Source organism: Mustela nivalis (genome assembly GCF_964662115.1).
Source record: "Mustela nivalis genome assembly, chromosome: 10".
NCBI classification, from domain to species: domain Eukaryota; kingdom Metazoa; phylum Chordata; class Mammalia; order Carnivora; family Mustelidae; genus Mustela; species Mustela nivalis.
In genome coordinates, this window is record NC_139029.1 from 63,704,915 (window position 1) to 63,723,848 (window position 18,934).

General features: G+C 37.4%; 1 protein-coding gene and 1 long non-coding RNA gene across 2 annotated transcripts in view; one reads left to right on the forward strand and one right to left on the reverse strand.

The window, feature by feature from the left end:
* Positions 1 to 7,133: 7,133 nt before the first annotated feature.
* Positions 7,134 to 8,926, reverse strand: LOC309841475. Its single transcript, XR_014299149.1, has 2 exons — positions 8,723 to 8,926; positions 7,134 to 7,247 (listed from the first exon to the last, which is right to left on the reverse strand). It is a non-coding gene; the product is annotated as an uncharacterized lncRNA (long non-coding RNA).
* Positions 8,927 to 14,973: 6,047 nt separating this feature from the next.
* LOC309843226 (uncharacterized protein) overlaps positions 14,974 to 18,934 on the forward strand; it is a 41,346-nt gene continuing 37,385 nt past the window's right edge. Inside the window, exons 1-2 of the mRNA XM_082688565.1 lie at positions 14,974 to 15,097; positions 18,156 to 18,643. Coding sequence (XP_082544691.1) covers positions 18,166 to 18,643 — 478 coding nt within the window. The 5' untranslated portion in view covers positions 14,974 to 15,097; positions 18,156 to 18,165. The remainder of the gene's footprint in view (positions 15,098 to 18,155; positions 18,644 to 18,934) is intronic.

Here is an 18,934-nt window from a genome sequence, read left to right on the forward strand (position 1 = left end):
GCATGACAGAAACTTTGGATACGTCCAAACTCAACAAGACTTTGCGTACTTTAGATGTGTGTAATACTTTCATGTATTATTTATATCTCAATAAATCTAAAAATGTGAAGAGTATTTCACTGGTCTTTTGTAATGGCACAGACTGAATCTAGACCATATTATGGTTTACTTTGGTCAAAACATTGTTTAATCTCTTATTTAACTGTTTTGACTCCAGGCACTCTCTCGAATAACAATTTTGCATACTATATCTCTACCTGTATGATAATTTATTTATCATCTGTCTCTAATCTCATCTTTCCATAAATTGTTTTTCATACAAGTCATCTAGTGTTTGCAAAACTCTTTTTCCTTGAAGCAGTTGGCTAGTTCCTAAGGTGGAAATCATTTGGAGTGTCTTTGTAAACACCAAAATATACACTTGTTCTGGTGAGATATCAAAGCATGAACATAAATTTATTCGGTCTTACTGCTTCCCCTAAAAGCATTATTCCTCAGTGGTCTTAGCTGGAGATTTGGGTTAAAATAAATGACCTCAGTGTGAAGTCCATGTCTCATTTTTCTCAGCTTTCCTAAGGCCATTAATAATGAAAGACAAATTTTAACTTCTTCGTATTTCCAATGACATCATCAGGCATAAAAGCATAGTAGTGAAACAGAGTATTAGGAAATGAGCAGGCTCTTTGTACATCAATAGAAACAACATCTGTTGGATCCTGATCTCTGAACCCTGTGTTCTCCAAAACAGGTGCTTAATTTTCCTGTGCTAATAAGTCTGTGTAAATTGAAACATTATATCATCTTCATGGGAAGTACTGATTCTTCCTTTCCCCTGAAACAAATATTTGCTAAACTCTTTCAATATCTCCTAATTTTAAAAGCCTTGTATTAAAATTACATATTAATCATTAAGCTCATGGCAACTGAGGGGCCAATATTACTTTTATAAGAATAGAAAGCACAATGAGGATTTGAAACTTATATTGGGTATTATTAACTTAATAGCACCTGGAAATTTTAAGCACAAAATAATTTGTACTTAGTTTCTTTTTTTAAAAAAATTTATTATTGAAGTAGCATTGACATACAATGTTATATTAGTTCCAGGTGTACAACTTAGTGATTTGACAATTCTGTACATTACACAATGTTCTCCATGATAGGTATAGTTACCATCTGTTATTTGAGTATTATTAATATATTTTATATGCTATACTTTTCATCTCTGTGACTTAATCACTTATTTTATAACTGGAAGTTTGTACCTCTTCATCCCCTTCATCTATTTCACTCATCTTCTTACTCTTTATTCCTCTGGCATCTCCCAGGTTGTTTTTTGTATTTATGAGTCTGTATCTGTTTGTTTGATCACTTGTTTTTTATTTTTGATTCCACATACAAGTAAAATCATATGGTATTTATCTTTCTCTGTGTGACTTATTTCACTTAGCATAATACTCTCTAGGTCCATCCATGTTGTCATGCATGGCAAAAAAAATTCTTATTCTTTTTTATGGCTGAGTAATGTTCCATTGGGCCTATATACCACATCTTCTATATCTGTTCATCTAGTGATGGACACTTAGGCTACTTCCATATCTTAGCTATTGTAAATAATGCTTCAGTAAAACATAGGGTACATCTACCTTTTCAAATTGGTGTTTTCATTTTCTTTGGGTAAATTCTCAAGAGTGAAATGATTGGATCATTTGGCATTTCTATTTTTCATTTTTTGAGGAACCTCCATACTGTTTTCCATGGTGGCTGAAACAACTTACATTCTTGCCAACGGTGTATGAGGTTTCTTTTTTCTCTACATTCTTGCCAATATTTGTTATTTCTTTCTTTTTGATACTAACCATTTTGACTGGTGTGAGGTGATGTATCATCATGGTTTTGATTTGCATCTCCCTGATGATGAGTGATGTTTAGCATCATTTCATGTGTCTGTTGGTCATCTGTATGTCTTCTTTGGAGAAATGACTATTCATGTCCTCCACCCTAATCAGATTATTTGTGCTTTTGATGTTGAGTTGAATCAGTTCTTTGTATATTTTGGTTATAACTCCTGATTGGATAAATTATTTGCAAATATGCTCTTCCATTCAGTAGGTCACCTTTTGTTTGGTTGATGGTTTCCTTCACTGTGCAAAAGCTTAATTTTAGTTTGATGTAGTCCTAATAGTTTATTTTTGCTTTTGTTTCCCTTGTCTGAAAAGACATATCCAAAAAAATATTACTAAGGCTGATGTCCAAGAGATTACTGGCTATGTTTTCTTTTAGGAGTTTCATGGCTTCAGGCTTAGGAGCTTTAATCCATTTTGGGGTTATTTTTGTGTATGGTGGAAGAGAGTGATTTAGTTTCATTCTTTTGCATGGAGCTGACAGTTTTCCCAACATCATTTATTGAAGGGAATTTCTTTTCTTTTATTTTTTTTAAGACATGTTTTATTATAAAAATAACACACAGAAATTATGGAAAATTTTAAAGTATTAAAATATAAAAGAAGTAAATAAAATCCCTGTAACTCCTCCTACCAGAAAAAGTCACTGTTATTTGGTTGTAAGGCTTTTGTTCTGTTTTTCACTTAACTTATTTGCATATCTCTCAATATTATAGAGATGATCTAAGACAGCAAACAAAATAGTGTTTATTACTTATATTGTTGGAAATAACTAAAAGCAAAACTTATGGCAGAGACAGATCTAAATTTCCTGAAGGGAATTTCTTTTTCCCATTGGATATTCTTGCCTCCTTTGTTATAGGTTAACTGACCATATAAGCATGGGTTTATTTCTAGCTCTCTTGTTCCACTGATCTATGTGTCTATTTTTATGCCAGGACTATACTGTTTTGATTACTATACCTTTGTAGTAGATCTTGAAACCTGAGATTGGTAGGTACAGGTGAAATGGACATAGTTGCTGAGCACATCGGTGGCAGAAGACTAGAGTGGGATGCAGGGACTACTACTGTGGTAGGGTGACAAGTGTGCCGGATAAAGATAAAAATTCAAAGCTACTGTAATGCTGTGAGGTTCAACAGCACTGTGGCCTTTTCTTCCTCTAAGGTCAGGGTGCTTGTCTTATCTTGAATTCTCCTGACAACTGTGCCCGTGATTCCTCCTATTCTTATTTCCCTGTGCAGCCGACCAACTCGATCCTCATTAACTGAAATAACTTGAGTAAGACTTTGTATTTTGCAAAAAGTCTAAAGCATGCTTGTGGACACACACACACACACACACACACACATTCCTTAAACATTCTTCCTAGATTCTAACCAGTGACTTAAAGCGACACCAAACATTAATGAAATTTTGAGAGCAATATCTCTAAATTTGAGAAAAGTAAGGACATGGAAACTATTCTGAAAGTTACTGAACAAAAAGATTCTCACGAAGGTTAGTTACCATAGATAAGAGACCAAAAAAAGGGATAATATACATATTTTAAAGAAAATAATAGTAAAAGCTGTGGAATATACAAAAGTTAGGTTCTAGAAACTTTGACATTTTAAATGAAGTCATGTCAAATATACTCAAACACATTTAATATTATATTAGCAAAGATATTATGAAACTGGAGAGTATAACTGCCTATAAAATAGAATTATAAAGGATCTTAAGCTTTCAAAAATTATGTTATCTATTAGTTGGAAAAAATAAACATAATGTTTATATAGTATTGAATGTGTGACCTACATAAAAAATTGTATTTTCCAGAATAATTTCTGTCAGATTATACTTCATCAATCACAGATATAAGATTGTATGGTAAATCGAATAATCTTGGTGGATAGAATTTGAGAAATGTAGAGAGACTGAAAGCAAAAGATACTTGGACGCAATGTTCTTACAGCACATATTTTTTTAGTGCCAAATATTTGAAAGAACACCAGAAAGCAAATTTCCAAGCTATACTCCAAAGCCACTGGCTAGTATGTGGTCTGAAGTCCCAAAAATCCAGTGATTAGAACACTGTGGTTCTCATCTTTCCCTGTCCATGGGTATGTGTGATCTCATCCCATTGTGTCTGAGCTTGTAAATTTTCCATCCAGCTATTGTCAACCCTACTCTTATGGGACTATCTTGATGCAAACATTTAAAAATTAATTCTGTTTGGTGATGGAAAAAGGTTAGAGATTTAAATTGTTAGGACTACTCTGTATAACTTACAGATATTTGTATGAATACTTTTCAGGGTCTGTGTCCTGCAGTACATGGAAAGCTCTGTGAGGACAAGGACCATATTTATTCTGCATACCACTCCTCCTATGGTCAATAAAGATTAGGTAAATTAATGATAATAGAAAATGGTTTTAAAATTTCTCTGTCCTATTCTCCAATCCTGCCATTGTTTATCAGTTGTTAATTCTTTATTTCTTGACCCTCATTGATATAGTGTAGATAGATATACTGAACTCTAAAGCAAGATAGTAGGGATTATGAATAATACAAATGAAGAAGTGCTTTAAAATTTGACTTTCTAGAACGGCAAAAGGAAAGCTTCATCAATATAATTCTCTCAATATTTTATTTAATTTTCTTGGAAGATTTTAAAGAGATTTGGTAAGCCAAAATTTTGATGATTTGCTGCAGTAGACATACAAGATAGGATTATTTGTTGATTGGCCATAAATGGAAACAAAGATTCCAATGCAGGTCCTGCCAGCTGCAATGAATTATTTTCAATATACCATGGTATTTTCTGCAACAAACTATTTAATTACTGAATTGAAAACCAGACTTCAAATGATAAGAGAAGCTTTTACTTATATACATATATTTTCTATTATCATTCTTCAGCTTTCATTTTTGTTTTTTTTTGTTTTTTGGGGGGAGAGAAAGAGCATGAGTGGATGGGCGGGGAGTGGGGAAGGTAGGAGGGGCGGGAGGGGCAGAGAGAGAGGGAGAAAAAGAATCCCAAGCCGGCTCCACACTCAGCCAGGAGCCCGACGAGGGGCTTGATCCCACGACCCCGAGATCATGACCTAAACAGAAATCAAGAATCATACGTTTATCCGACTGAGTCACTCAGGCACCCCATCTTTCAATTTTTCAATTCTTGCAGGGAGCAATGTTTGCAATCTGGTGGGATCTGGAATGCTTTTATTTAATTTTAAGAACTAAAAATATTTATGATCATTTTAAATAAAGAAAAGAGTTTTATTTGTAATTCTTTTAATATTTGTTATTTTGTACGTAATTCTCAGCTAAGAAAATACATTTGTTGCCCATGGAACTGTCATTATTAATATATCCTTTTATTATTTTGACTTTTTTTTAAGAGATTTCATTTATTTATTTGAGAGAGAGAGAGAGAAGCAGATTCCCTGCTTAGGGCTCTATCCCAGGGCCTGGAGATCATGGGAGATCATGACATAAGCTGAAGGCAGACGCTTACCTGACTGGGCCACCCAGGTCCCCCAACTAACTAATTTTTTATACTGAATGAACTGTAAAACTAAAGATTTTATTTACAGCACCTTTATGATATCATCTTTAATTACCAACAGACCTAAATATTTGTGAGCAAACCAATATATTTCTCTGTATTCTCCTTCTTTCCTTTTCTCCCTGTCCTTCTCTGCCCATCTGTCTGTCTCTGTCATTCCCTCCCCCCTCCTCTACTTCTCATTATTCTACATTCTGATGAAAGTTAAAAAATGAATTTTCACAGGCAGTTTTCTTTACATCAGGAGGTGGAGCCATTTGGTGAGACCACTAGTTAGGTGGTGTCCAATTCCACTTAGGTAAATCTCCATGGATTTTGCCAAACAGGTTTGGCTGCTAGGATTGACTTGACCTATCCGGTTACTGGAGAAAACAAACTTAAGCCAGGCAAACAACGCTTTATCTGCTTATAAAAAAAATTGTCAAAGTTTTGGTCTTTGAGCTGGCTTAAAAGTATTTTTAAAATGGTAGTGTTTTGTTTACATAATCTCTGTTTAATTAATATGCTTTATATAAATATCAGCATTGGTTCAAGCAATATACAAGTGGACTAAAAAAAAAAAAAAGTCCTGATAACAAGAAATGGTTCCTAATTCCTGCAACTTTTTACTCTCTGGGGAGGGAAATAAGATAAATATGTAGTATATAATGTAGATTAAACTGTACTCTCTGTTTTGTTCGGGGACATGGTAGACTGTAGGGGGTGAGGTATGAATCATTGAACATATATCTAAATAAACCTGGGATGTGCCTTCTACTGGAATTTCCCCCAAATCAGCTCGCAGATGGAGAGAGAGGAAGAGAAAGCAAGGGCCTGAACAAATGATCAAGTGACGAGTGCTCTTTAAGAACCCCTTACTGCTCTCATGTCCAACCACCATGAAACACCATGTGGACGTTTTACCATCTAGCCTTGTACATCCAGAATGGAAACTTTGTATCCGAGTGCCAGATCTGATCTTTCCTCAGTTTCCTTTTCGTTCAGAAAATAACACCTCTAAACAGTCAATTGTTTAAGCCAAACATTTAAGAGTTGTTTGTTCTTTGTTTCTCTTCTGTCAGTCCTGTATACAATCCAACAGCAAGATCTCCCGATTTTACCTCTAAAGTATTTTCCATCTTTTCATTTATTTTTATCCTGATCATTACCACCCTATACCAAGCCACCATAACCGCTTGGATAATAACCCAATTTTACCACCTTTTCTCTCAATCCATTTTCTTCTTCCCAGCATTCATAATCCTGTTTTAATTCCCCAAGCAGATAATATCTTTCACTGGAAATCTTCAGTGGGTCCCTAATGCACTTGGAATTAAACACAAACTCTCCAACCTGGCTAAGTCAAGTGACAACTCAAATGATCCTTTTTCAAAAAGATCTTCCCTGACCACCCTTTCTCTCCCTCTAACTCTCTTCTGCCCCAAGTTTGCTTTTATTAGCTAATCAGAACATATTGCAATGTGATACTAACTTACTGATTTATTTGTTTGCTTATTTATTTTCCATTTTTATCCCACTAAAAATAAGGCTCCTTGAAGGTAGGAACTATGTTTGTCATATTCAAGGTCCCCATCCGCAGCTTCTAAAAAGTGCCTAGCACCTTGTAGACGCTCCATATATGTTTGGTGAATGAATGATTGCCTGAATAAATGAACAGACTTATCAAGGAAGCACAATTATCCTCAGATACCATCATACATTAGCCAAAAACAGGTTTTAATCCTCGTTGTGAAGTAGGTTGCTAGATCTAAAGACTTGCGTCATGCTGTAGACGTGGGATATATGGATTTCTGAAAAAATAAAAGAAAAAGGATGAATTTTTTAAAATATATGTTGACAAGATAGAGCAATGTAAATCCACTTTACAGTTATTTGGATTCCAATTGCTTTGTTCTTTTTTTTGTTTTGTTTTTAAGATTTTATTTATTTATTTGACACAGAGAGAAAGCAAGAGATCACAAGCAGGTAGAAAGGCAGGCAGAGAGACAGAGGCAGGCAGGTTCCCTGCTGAGCAGAGAGCCCAATGCCATTGGATCCCAGGATCCTGGGATCATGACCTGAGCCAAAGGCAGAGGCTTTAACCACTGAGCCACCCAGGTGCCCCCCAATTGCTCTGTTCTTAAGTATATTATTTCACAAATTGATGAATATTACTGAGTTATTACTTTATGTTAGACACATTATGAGATCTAAGGCATTCAAGGATTTGTGTCTAACATAAGATTTGTGGAATCTAGTTTGATAACTGAATGAGAATGAAAATATATTATAATAGGCTGAAATAATTGTCTAAACTTAACAAAGCCTATAAGGATTCACAAAGGAATTAGCAAAGTCCTACAGTGTGGGTTATACAAATGGTTTAAACATGACAACACTCAGAAAAAAAGCCATCTGTGAGTGTTACCTAGCCGTTAGCTTAAGTGCAGTTAGAGACAGGATGAAGCCGATATAAATAACCTCAGCTGCCTTCGTAGAAGTTTACACACTGTCCAAAACCAGAGAATTCTGGTTGTAAGAAACAGAGCAAGAGCAGAGGCTAGACATGATGAGGACTAAGTTTAAATATTAAATTCGGATGCATTTTTCTAGTGATCAGATAACAGTTTTTGGAGAAACATGTTCTAGGACTTGTTGGATAACTATTTTCAGAGTAATTGTAGAGAAACTTCATGCTGTATACTGTATTCTGTACATTTACAGATTTTCAGCAAAGTGTGTGCCATGTTGAGCCCTTCAAGGATAAATAGGTAAAACGCATTAGAACACCAACAGACTAGAAAATATGTACTATCATAAACAAAGGAGTGTAGCAAGAGAACCCCCTTGTGGCCAAAGAATATTTATACCAAATGAAGACTGTAATTAGAGCTGGTTAGATTTGTCTGATCATAGACCCAGCACACTTAAATTGTGGGTTCATTGTACCCCATTCACTAACTTGATGTCATCATGTTTTTCTATTTTTGTTTGCTTTTCTTTTCTCTTTTAAAAAAATTGACACATAAAACATACAAAAAATATGTAAATCACCAGTGTATAGTTCAATGAATTATCACAAATTGAACACAACTATGTAACCACACCCAGACTCAGAATAAGAATGTTACTGGCACCCAGAGTACTCTCCTTGTCCTGCTTCTAACCATGACCCCTGCAAGGGCAGCCATTATTCTGATACTTAGCACCACAAGTAGGTTTTGATTATGCTTGAACTTGGGTAAATCTCACAGTATGTATTCTTTTTCCATCTGAATTCTTTCACTTAACGTGTCTGTGGGATTCATGGATGTAATTTTTTTCTGGAGCAGTGCAGAATTCCATTTTGTGCATTTACTCTAATCTACTTGTTCTATTGTTAATGGGCATTTGAGTCGTTTTCAGTCTGGGAGATTATCAACAGCGCTGCTAGGAACACTGTTGTGCTCGTCCTCCCATGAGTATGCTGAGGAGAACGTAGAGATGCTAGAACTGCTGGGTCATAAACCGTGCCAAGGCTCAGCTTTCACTGATGCTGCAGGCGGGTGGGGCGTGGGCGGGCGGTCGAAGTCATCACACCCACTTCTAACTCCGCAACAGAATTGCCATTGTGCCACATTCTAGCTAACACGTGGTTGGTCTTTTTTGTTTTAGGTGAATAGTAGTATCTCAGTGTGGCTTTATTTTTCATTTTCTTAGTGACCGATGAAATCGAATTATCTTTGCATCTGCCTTGCTGGCCGTTCAAGAAGTGTTCATTTTTCAGTCGAAAATCACTGTGTATGAGCTGTGGGTATTGAAATATTCTGGAGATGAGTTCTCTGTTGAATGTAAGAATTGGAACTCTCCTCTCCAAATTTATGGGATGCATTTTCATTCCCAGAATTGTGTCATTTGATAAGAAATTCTTCACTTGAATATTTTTCACCTTATCAGATTTTATGGTTAACAGTTTATGCATATTATTTAAGAATGTTTTGTCTACTCTGAAGTCTGGAAATGTTCTCTTATAATTTTCTTCTAAAAGTTTGATTGTTTTACCTTTCACATGCAGATTTGCAATCCATCTGGAAGTTTTTGAGTATGGATAGAAATTAATTTCTTTTCTGTAAGGCTATCTGGTTAATTCAGAACCATGTATTGAATAAACTATCATTTCTTGATCTGTACTGGTATATATATATATGTTATGGTTAGAAGCAGGGACAAGGGGAGTACTCTGGGTGCTAGTTATATATATATGTATATGTGAGGGGTATACATATATATGTATATGTCATCACGTGACTATGTATGTGTGAGTCTGTCTCTGGACTCTATTTCATGCAATTGGTCAGTTTGTCTCTCTTTCATCAATTACCCATTGTCATGTTTATGATGGTTTTACAATAGTTTGTAGTAATGAGTCCCCAAGTTTTGCTGTTCTTCTGTTCCAGTTATCTGTTTATTGACTCTTAGTTCCAAATTTATCTTTTGTTGTGGAGTCTCTGAGATGGAAGCTGTCCCTTTAAATGCCCCGCCCTTGCCTGTTGGCTCCAAGTTCAGTTCTGTCATAGAGGGCTCTGGAGAGTCGTTGCAAGAGAAGGGTTCTGCTTCCTGGTTCTGCAGGTTCTGAAACGTGGGGCTTCTTCAGGGTCGGCTCCTACAGCACGCACAGCCATTTCAATGACGGGGCCCTCTGGGGTATGGGGGCCAGCAGCACCACCAGCCCACCGCGTTCCCCAGGATCCCCTCTTGAGCGGTTTTGCAGCCAGGTGACTCCAGTGAGACACCTCTCGCTGTGGCTTTCCCTAGCACACGAGGGGGTGAATTTCCAGCCATTTTCCCTTCTGCACCACAGGCACTTCTTTGCCATTTAGTGAGACAAGGCCATAACCAGGTCTTGCTCGTACACCTGCTGGGACATCTTCCTCTGTATCTTATTTCACCCTAAGGGTAAGATCATTCCTGAGATCCTGACATCTGCTCTTTACTATAGTTTTTGGTTTTTTACCTCTAGCTAATCCCTCATCACTACCATATGCTGTTACTGTAAATAGTTATTTAAATTAAACTTTCTCAGATCCTACCGTGTGGTTTCTTTCTCCTGATTGTATTCAGGCTGATACAATATCTTTATAATAATGTCTTCCAATATGTGAACATGGTATGTTTTTCCATTAGTTCTAGTCTTGTAAGTCACATGATACATTTATTCCTAAAATTTTCATGTATCTTTTATTTTTTATCTTTTATTTCATCTATTTTATTATTAATTTTCCTGTTGTTCTTATAAGAGGAATCTAATAGATTTCTGGCAATTTACCTTTTATCCACTGAGCTTGCTAAATTTACATATGAATGCTTATAGTGCATATAATCTTCCTTGTTTTTCACATATAAAGTCATGCTTATGCTAATAACTGGGTTTATTTTTTCCTTTCTAATCCTTATACTTTTTATTCCTCTATCTTAACTTACTTCATGTCTAACTTTCCGTACAATATTGATTAGAGCTGGTAATAAAGCCTTGCTTTTGGAAAACTGGTTCAGTATTACACCATTAAATATGGTGCATGCTAAATTTGTTCACTTATTACCAGACACTGTATTGGATTAGGGAACATCCATTCTATTCAAAGTTAAGGTTTTTAAAAATTAAAAAAAAAAAACTTTTTATTTTTAGAGAGGGAGAGAGCACGAGAGAGAATCCTGAGCAGGCTCCACACTCAGTGCAGAGCCTGATGGGGGGGCAGGGTTCACTCAGTCTCACAACCCTGAGATCCTGACCCCTGCAGAAATCGAGAGTCCTGTGGTCAATCAACTGAGCCACCGGGGTGCCCCTAAGGCTCTTTTTTAATATAATGAGTGGGTGTCAGAGTTTAAGTGTTTATCACTTGAATCGATATTATCATATTATCTTTATCTTTTTTGTTTATTGATATGCCAAATTACAGTGCTTCTTCAATGTAAAAACACCCTGTGTTATGACAATGAACCTGTCATTGTTGTTGGCTGTTCTTCCTGAGACTGAGTCTGAGTTTAAATCAGTTCACTTTCGATGTCTAATACAGAATAATATGTAATCAATAAATGACAAAGTAAATGTTTAATCATAAGGAAAGGGAATGATTTAACCATAAGAAAAATGTTCATTTTTATTATTTTTATTTTCTCAAAGAGACACTTTTCTTTAAATATGCTCTATTTCCTTTCAGAAAAGTAGATTGTGTCACAACGGCTAATACCAGGCTCCTCTTTAATCTTCACGACTCCTAAGTTGTCACTCATCTATTTCGTTTAATTCATTTTTGTCGTAAATCAAGCAGCTAAGGTACGGCAAGCAGAGGTGGGGGAAACTACAGAGGAGGAAGGAGAAGGCCAAGGAAGGAAAAATACTGAGAGGGCAGAAATAAAAAAAGAAGGAACTATGAGGTGACAAACCAAGTGGATGGAAGGAAAATGAAATCTTCGAGGCAAGACAGTACTGGGAAGTACATGACCCCAGGTTTGTACCGGGAAGAGGCTGCCGAAGAACGGGGAGAGTGAAGAAAGAGAGAGAAGGCAGAGCCTCGTTTTGATGTCTCTCAGGTGAGGTAGCTCTGGCTCCCTGGTCTCCCGGACTCGCCACACAATGTGGGTGATGCTCACTGCTTTGACAGGTGGTTCCCTTATTCAGCTCCAGGATTATCTCAAGTGACAAAAAAATTTTAGCCATTCAGTTTTTGAGGGCTGGAGTGTAGGATTTAGGGCTTTACTCCAGGGAGGCCCTGGAATGATTTCAACTGCTCATTAATCCCACCAACCTCAGACTTGAGAGATGGGAATATCCTCTCTTCATAGTTATCCACCTTCCATTTCTTTCTCTTTAAACAGCCTTTATATACTTTTTAAGAAGATTTGTTTCCTTATAAATAAATAAATAGCATCCTCAAAACTTAATGAAAATATCAATTACTTTTATATTATGTGATTTTTTAAAAATATATTTTTTAACTGACAAAAGGTATACACCGCAGCTCTTGTACGTACTCTAGTACCTCAAAAAAGATGGTCATGTTACCTCCTAATCCAGCAAAGATGACATCCATTCATCCTGTGGTTTTTCTGTGAAGGTAGCTTTTTCATTTTCTGTTGCCCATGGTCTAATAACTAAAAATACTTTAAAAAGAACCAGAAGATTATTATGTGTTTCCCTTAAATTCTTTATTGCACCTAATCTTATTCTTAGGTTCATGCAGTGCCTCACCTAATTTCATTCTGGGTTGGTTTTATGAGGTAGAATCTATGTTTATGTCCCAGAGTTTAGCACAGAGTGTGGCATATTGGTGCTCAATATATTTTTTATTAAGAGAAGAAAGAACGGATGGATGAATGGATGAATGAATTAATGAGTAACTGCAAAAGGCTAAAAATTAATCGCTTGGATTCTAGTCTTGTCCTTTGTTATAGTCAGAAATCTATCACGGCCTCCCAATGGCCTACCTCCTTGTACAACTCCTTCCCCTGGAGTGTGGCAGAGATCTAAAAATGATGGGATATTACTTCCATAATTCATTTATTGTCTTTAAGAAAGTGATTGTCTTCAGTGGCCTTGAAAAAATTGGACAAGCCCTTAAAAGAAAGGGATGCTTTCTGAAGGCAGAGACTCAAGGCATGAAGGAGACTGACACAGAGAAGATTCTGCTGCTGACTTTGGAGGATTCTGTTGCTGCCATGTTGTATAAGACGAGTGCAAAGGCCATTGTCAAGAAACTGGGAGCAATCTCCAGGAGCTGAGAGTAGCTTCAGGTTGGCAATCAGCAAAGAAAACCGGACCTCAGTCTTACACTTGCTAAGAATTAAATTCTGCCAACAACCAGAGCTTAGTGTTAGATTCCTTCCCAGAGAAAGATCGGATCACTGTTGGCCAATGTCTTGAGGGAGGCACCCTGAGCAAAAAATTCTTTTGAACCATGTTGGGTTTCTTGATCCTCGGAAACTATGTTGTAATAAATGTGAGTTGTTTTAAAGCCTCTAGATTCATGATATTTGTTACAAAGCAGGAAAAAACGAGCTCTTCTTCCTAAGACTTTGAATTTTGATGATGCCATTCTCCTGCGTTTAGCGTCTTCGTATTGCCGAATCCTTTCCCTAGGGTCATTATGGCCAGTTTGATGCTGTCAATCTGTGCCAGCAGGCTAAAATCCTTGGAGGTCCCTGATGACCCTGTGCTCTCTCTTGCATCATGTCTTCCTTGCACTTTGTAGGGTCCCAAGGTGGGCTGCCCTCAAATGTACTACAATGACATACTGAATATTTTGAATTGAGGCTACTTGGGAAACAGTCGGTGAAAAGACATTTAGAACCTTCTCTGACCCCCAGAAAGGAGGAGATAAATCTGTTACATGAAAAGTATCTTCCCTGTACTAAGTAGTAAAAAGATATCCTTATCACCAAAGAGAGGGAACTTAAAAGCCAAGAAAGCAGTAACAATAAACCTCAGTGTGTGTGTGTGTGTGTGTGTGTGTGTGTGTGTACCAATCTATAACTAGCTTAGCGCAGATTCCACTTAGAATTCCTTACTAATGAAAGTTCCCAACCCTCTCTTTTCTTTATCCTGCCGAGTTCTCACAAATTTATGGTTTCTTTGTCTAAATTGTATAAAAACTGCCTGGCTTTGTCATTTCATCAGGTCTCAATTTTATTATTGGGCCTCCATGCACATATCCTGAAACTTTGTTTTTTCCTTGTGTTAATCCATCTCGGGCCCGTTGAATTCCTAGACCTCCTGGAAAAACCTTGGAGGGCAGACAGAAGGAAATTTCTTCCTGCCCTACAATTCATGCCTTAGTCTAAATTTTAATTTGCTAGCTTTTACTAGTGCCTTAAGACTGGGTGAGTCCACTGTTATCCTGGTCCCCAGGAGATCTGTTTTTTACCCCTTTTGCAGCATGCAGGGCATGGATATATCTGTCTGTGTACCTGACTGCCTCCCTGAGCACATGGCATGCGATGTGAGGGCGGTGTTTTCATCTTACTCAGCACTATCCATCCCCAGGTTCGAAACCAGTGCTGAATGACTGAATGTGTAAATGGGAAACAAGGCTGTGCACTGTCTTAGGAATGAATTGAAAAGTCCGATCCTCATCTGTTTGTTCCCGCGCAGGAAGACCTGGTTTCAAATACCGGCCAGGGCTACCACTCTGCTCGTGGAATTAATTTGGGCAAAGTCACCTCATGTCCTTAAGTTTTGTTTGCATACTTTGAGAAATAAAGATACTATGAGTGATTAGTGATACTATTAGTGATTAGTATGAGATTGTTTCAAGAAGAAACTAGGAAAATGAATGCAGTGGCACAGTGTCTAGTCCACAGTCAAATGTGCAGAATGTTAACTATTGGTTTTAGGGCAGTTCTTTATTAATCGCCATTTCTTGCAAGCTTCCATGTGGGCTCAGAGGAGACCAAGATCTTTATCATGTGTTTGGCAGAAATCATTTTCTTTTTCTTTTGCCTTTTCGTTTTCTCTGTCTCTTTGTTTCAAAGCCTGCTGACTGCTGCTTTGAGTTTCACTTTCTTTTTTCTCGAACCGGAAGATACCGGTCTCAGCAGAACCTTTCAGTCTCCAAACCGGCTGCTGGATACGGGAAACAGAGCACCTACCACTACATGTAAGCTCCCTCCAACTCTTAAAACACAGGTAAGTGGCTTTTTGCCATTGGATGTTTTCCAGCTGTGTATGAAGAAAATTGCCTGTTTGCCTTTTTTTGGAAAAAGAACTTCAGAGGAAAATTGCTGCTAATGATCACAACTTCCTCTTGAATTTGTTTTGTTTTTAATGAACATTTCAAACACAAGGGGACTCCAGGATGTAAGTAAGCTCCAGTGTAATCTCACGCAGTTCTATCAGATTTTAAAAAATGACTTGCTTTATCAAATTAGAATAGTTTTTTACCTCGGAAAAATAAAAGCCTTACAAACAATGTTGAAGTTATGTTTGAATCTCTCCTCCATTCCTTACTCTTCCCTTCCTTCCCTGAGGGAAATATTATCCAGACTTTGGGATCAATTATTGTTTTGCTGGGTTTTGGTGCCTTTGATATATGGACATATGTATCTAAACACAAGCTCTAGTATCCTTTTGTGTTAAGTTTATTTAAATATCATAAGTGTATGATTCTCAATTGCTTTTTTCCACTCAAGATTGATGTTTTGAGCTTTAACAATGTTGATACAAATAGGTCTAGTTTAGTCACTTCAGTGCTCTCTAGTATTTCATTGTGTGAGTCTGACAAAATTTGTCCCTGCAATCTTCTAACGTCACCCTAAACAATGCTGCTATGAGCACACTTGCTCCCCAAAATGATGTGTGTCTCTCAAAATAATGTGAATATTAGGGGCGCCTGGGTGGCTCAGTGGGTTGGGGCCTCTGCCTTCGGCTCAGGTCATGATCCCAGGGTCCTGGGATCGAGCCCCACATCGGGCTCTCTGCTCGGCGGGGAGCCTGCTTCCCTTCCTCTCTCTCTGCCTGCCTCTCTGCCTGCTTGTGATCTCTGTCTGTCAAGTAAATAAATAAAATCTTTGAAAAAACAATGTGAATATTATCTCTGTCTGGGTCAACTTGGTATTGCTGGACTTTTGTTTGATGTGAAATAATATCTCATTTACAGTTCTTCATTTGTAAAATGATTGAACACTTTTGTATGTTTACAGCTTGTTTGAGTTACCTTGTCTGTGAATGTCTTCTTCATATACTTTGACTGCTTTTTCATTAAGGACAGATTTTCCACTAGATGTGAGATACACACACACACACACACACACACACACACACACACACACACACAGAGTAACATCAGTCAGCCATACAAAAGGATGAGATCTTGTCATTTGGGACATGGATAGATCGAGAGGGGATTATGATAAGTGAAATAAGTCAGAAAGAAAAATGCCTTCTGATTTCTCTTACCTGTGGAACCTAAAAAACAAAACTAATTAATAAACAGTATGGGTTCATTTCTGTGTTCTGCTTTTTCTCTTGGTTTTTCTATCCTGTTATTCCATTTCCTCTCTTGTGTTTATAATGAATGTGAATCACTGAATATAGAAAAATGGAGGCTACGAAGATGTTCTCTTAATCTAGACAAGATCTGTTTTTGCATCTGCCATGCTGTTGGGGGCATAAGAAATCTTCATTTATACTAATCCAACCGTAGACTGAAATTACTTAGGAGATGGAGTTGAGTCTGTCCATTTCCAGTCCACCCTTCCTTCTTCCCTGTAGCTCTTCAGAATCCTTGTACACGGGGACGCCTGGGTGTCTCAATCAGTTAAGTGATTGCCTTACCTCAGCTCATGATTCTGGTGTCCTGGGATCAAGCCCTCTCACCAGGGCCCCAAGTCATCAGGCTCGCTGCTCCCAGAGGGGGCATGTCTGCTTCTCCCCCGCCCCTTGCTCCTCCTTGCTCCTGGCTCCTGTACTCTCTTGGGCTCGCTCCCTCTCCCTGTCTCCTATAAACAAAAAACAAACAAAAATCCTTGCCCATGGCCTGAGAGGAGGGTTGCCAAGGCATCCTCTTCGTTGCGCTCTATTGACCTGGCTCTGGGAGTCTAGCAGCAGTTTTGCCCAAAATCTCAGCATCTCTGGCACCTCGTCTAAAGCTAACAGTCCTCATGGAAATGCCTGGCTTACCTCTCTGTGTTCACTTCTTTTCCCAATCTTAGCCCTCCAGTGCTTTCAAATATATGTATTTACCGTTTACCCTGTGTTCTCATTTTTCTCGTTGAAATAATTGACATGATGGCCAATTATTTATTGGTTGGTTTATTCTGCTGCTGTAGGACCTTGTTGTCTGTTAACTCCTTTCATATGTCAGTTTCTTTCTTTGGGAACTGTTTTCTGTAAAAATTCCTTTCTCCTACCTTCTACTTCATGGGTTGGCCCACTATAACCTGTGTGACACCCACCTGTTTTGATAAAAAAGGCTCTATTGGAACACAGTCATACCCATTTGTTTACACGTTGTCTCCATTTTTGTGTCACATTGGCAAAGTTGAGTAATTACGGCAGAGACCACAAAGCCTAAAATATTTACTCTCTGTCATTAAGAAAAAATTATGCTGATCGCTCTTCTAGTTTATTAATTTTACTATGTCCTTTATCTAAGCTTTCATTTGTCTTTAAAAAATATAATGATTTTTTATTTCTAAATTACCTATTTTTTTCATAGGTACCTACTGTTTTGCATTTCTCTTTCTCTCTCTCTCTATGTGTGTATATGTGCGTATGTACATAGATATACGTATACATATACACGTATGTATATGTATATCTATGTATATATGCACGCATACACACATAGAAGAGAAATATACATACATGTATATGTATACATAGATCTATGTATGTATATGTACACATATCTATATACATATATGTATATGTACATGTGTATACATATATCTATGTATGTATACATACATACATACATATATCTATGTATATCACATGCATACACATAGAGAAGGAATAGAAAACAGTAGGATATATATAGGATATCCTATATATATCTATATATAGAGATATATATGTATATACATTTGCATACACATTTCTTTTTGCCTTGTGGTCCAAATAACATATTTTAATTGGGCCAGAGGGAAAAAAATAACGTGTTGGAGCTAGAAGCAGAAATCTATGCTTTAAACCATTGTGATATACTAACTAGCCTCTCAACAACTTATTGTTTTTCTATCAGATACAGAACAATGGCAGTGGTAACCAGATTGACATGGAGTCAGCAGAAGAGTCTGGAGAAGATGCTTGGAAACGTGTCCTTGAGACTTCTTTATAAGTCTAGTGTCCATGAGAGTGACATTCGTAGAATGAATGAAAAGTGCACTCGTCAGGGACCTACTGTAACAATAATTTATGTTGGTAACTTTGTTTTGGGGGTCTTTATGCTTGGGGATCATCCTGAAGAGCATAACAATTTAAAAAGGGCCAACCCCTCCTTCTATTTTTCATTTCAAAAGAATGATATAACTGCAATGATAACTGCAGCTTTAGAAACAGAAACAAAAATTAATTCTGGACAAATGGTATGTTATTCTTCTGGCCAAGAGGTGTTTTCTGTACATCCAGGCGAAAGCAGCTTTTCTGTGGATGATTCATTAAAGAAGACTTTAGGCATATATTTTCGTTCTGGCAGCAAGTATTCGGAATGTGAAGTTTTTCACGTTGACGGTATGTTAAATTAGATAATCCTACCTTTTTTTTTTTTTAAAGATTTTACTTATTTATTTGATAGACAGAGATCACACATAGGCAGAGAGGCAGGCAGAGAGAGAAGGGGAAGCAGGCTCCCCACTGAGCAGAGAGCCTGATGTGGGGCTCGATCCCAGGACCCTGGGATCATGACCCGAGCTGAAGGCAGAGGCTTTAACACACTGAGCCACCCAGGCGCCCGATAATCCTACATTCTGATTCTAGTTTCTCTTTGTGTTCATGGGTCATACTTGAGCTGCAAGAACAAGA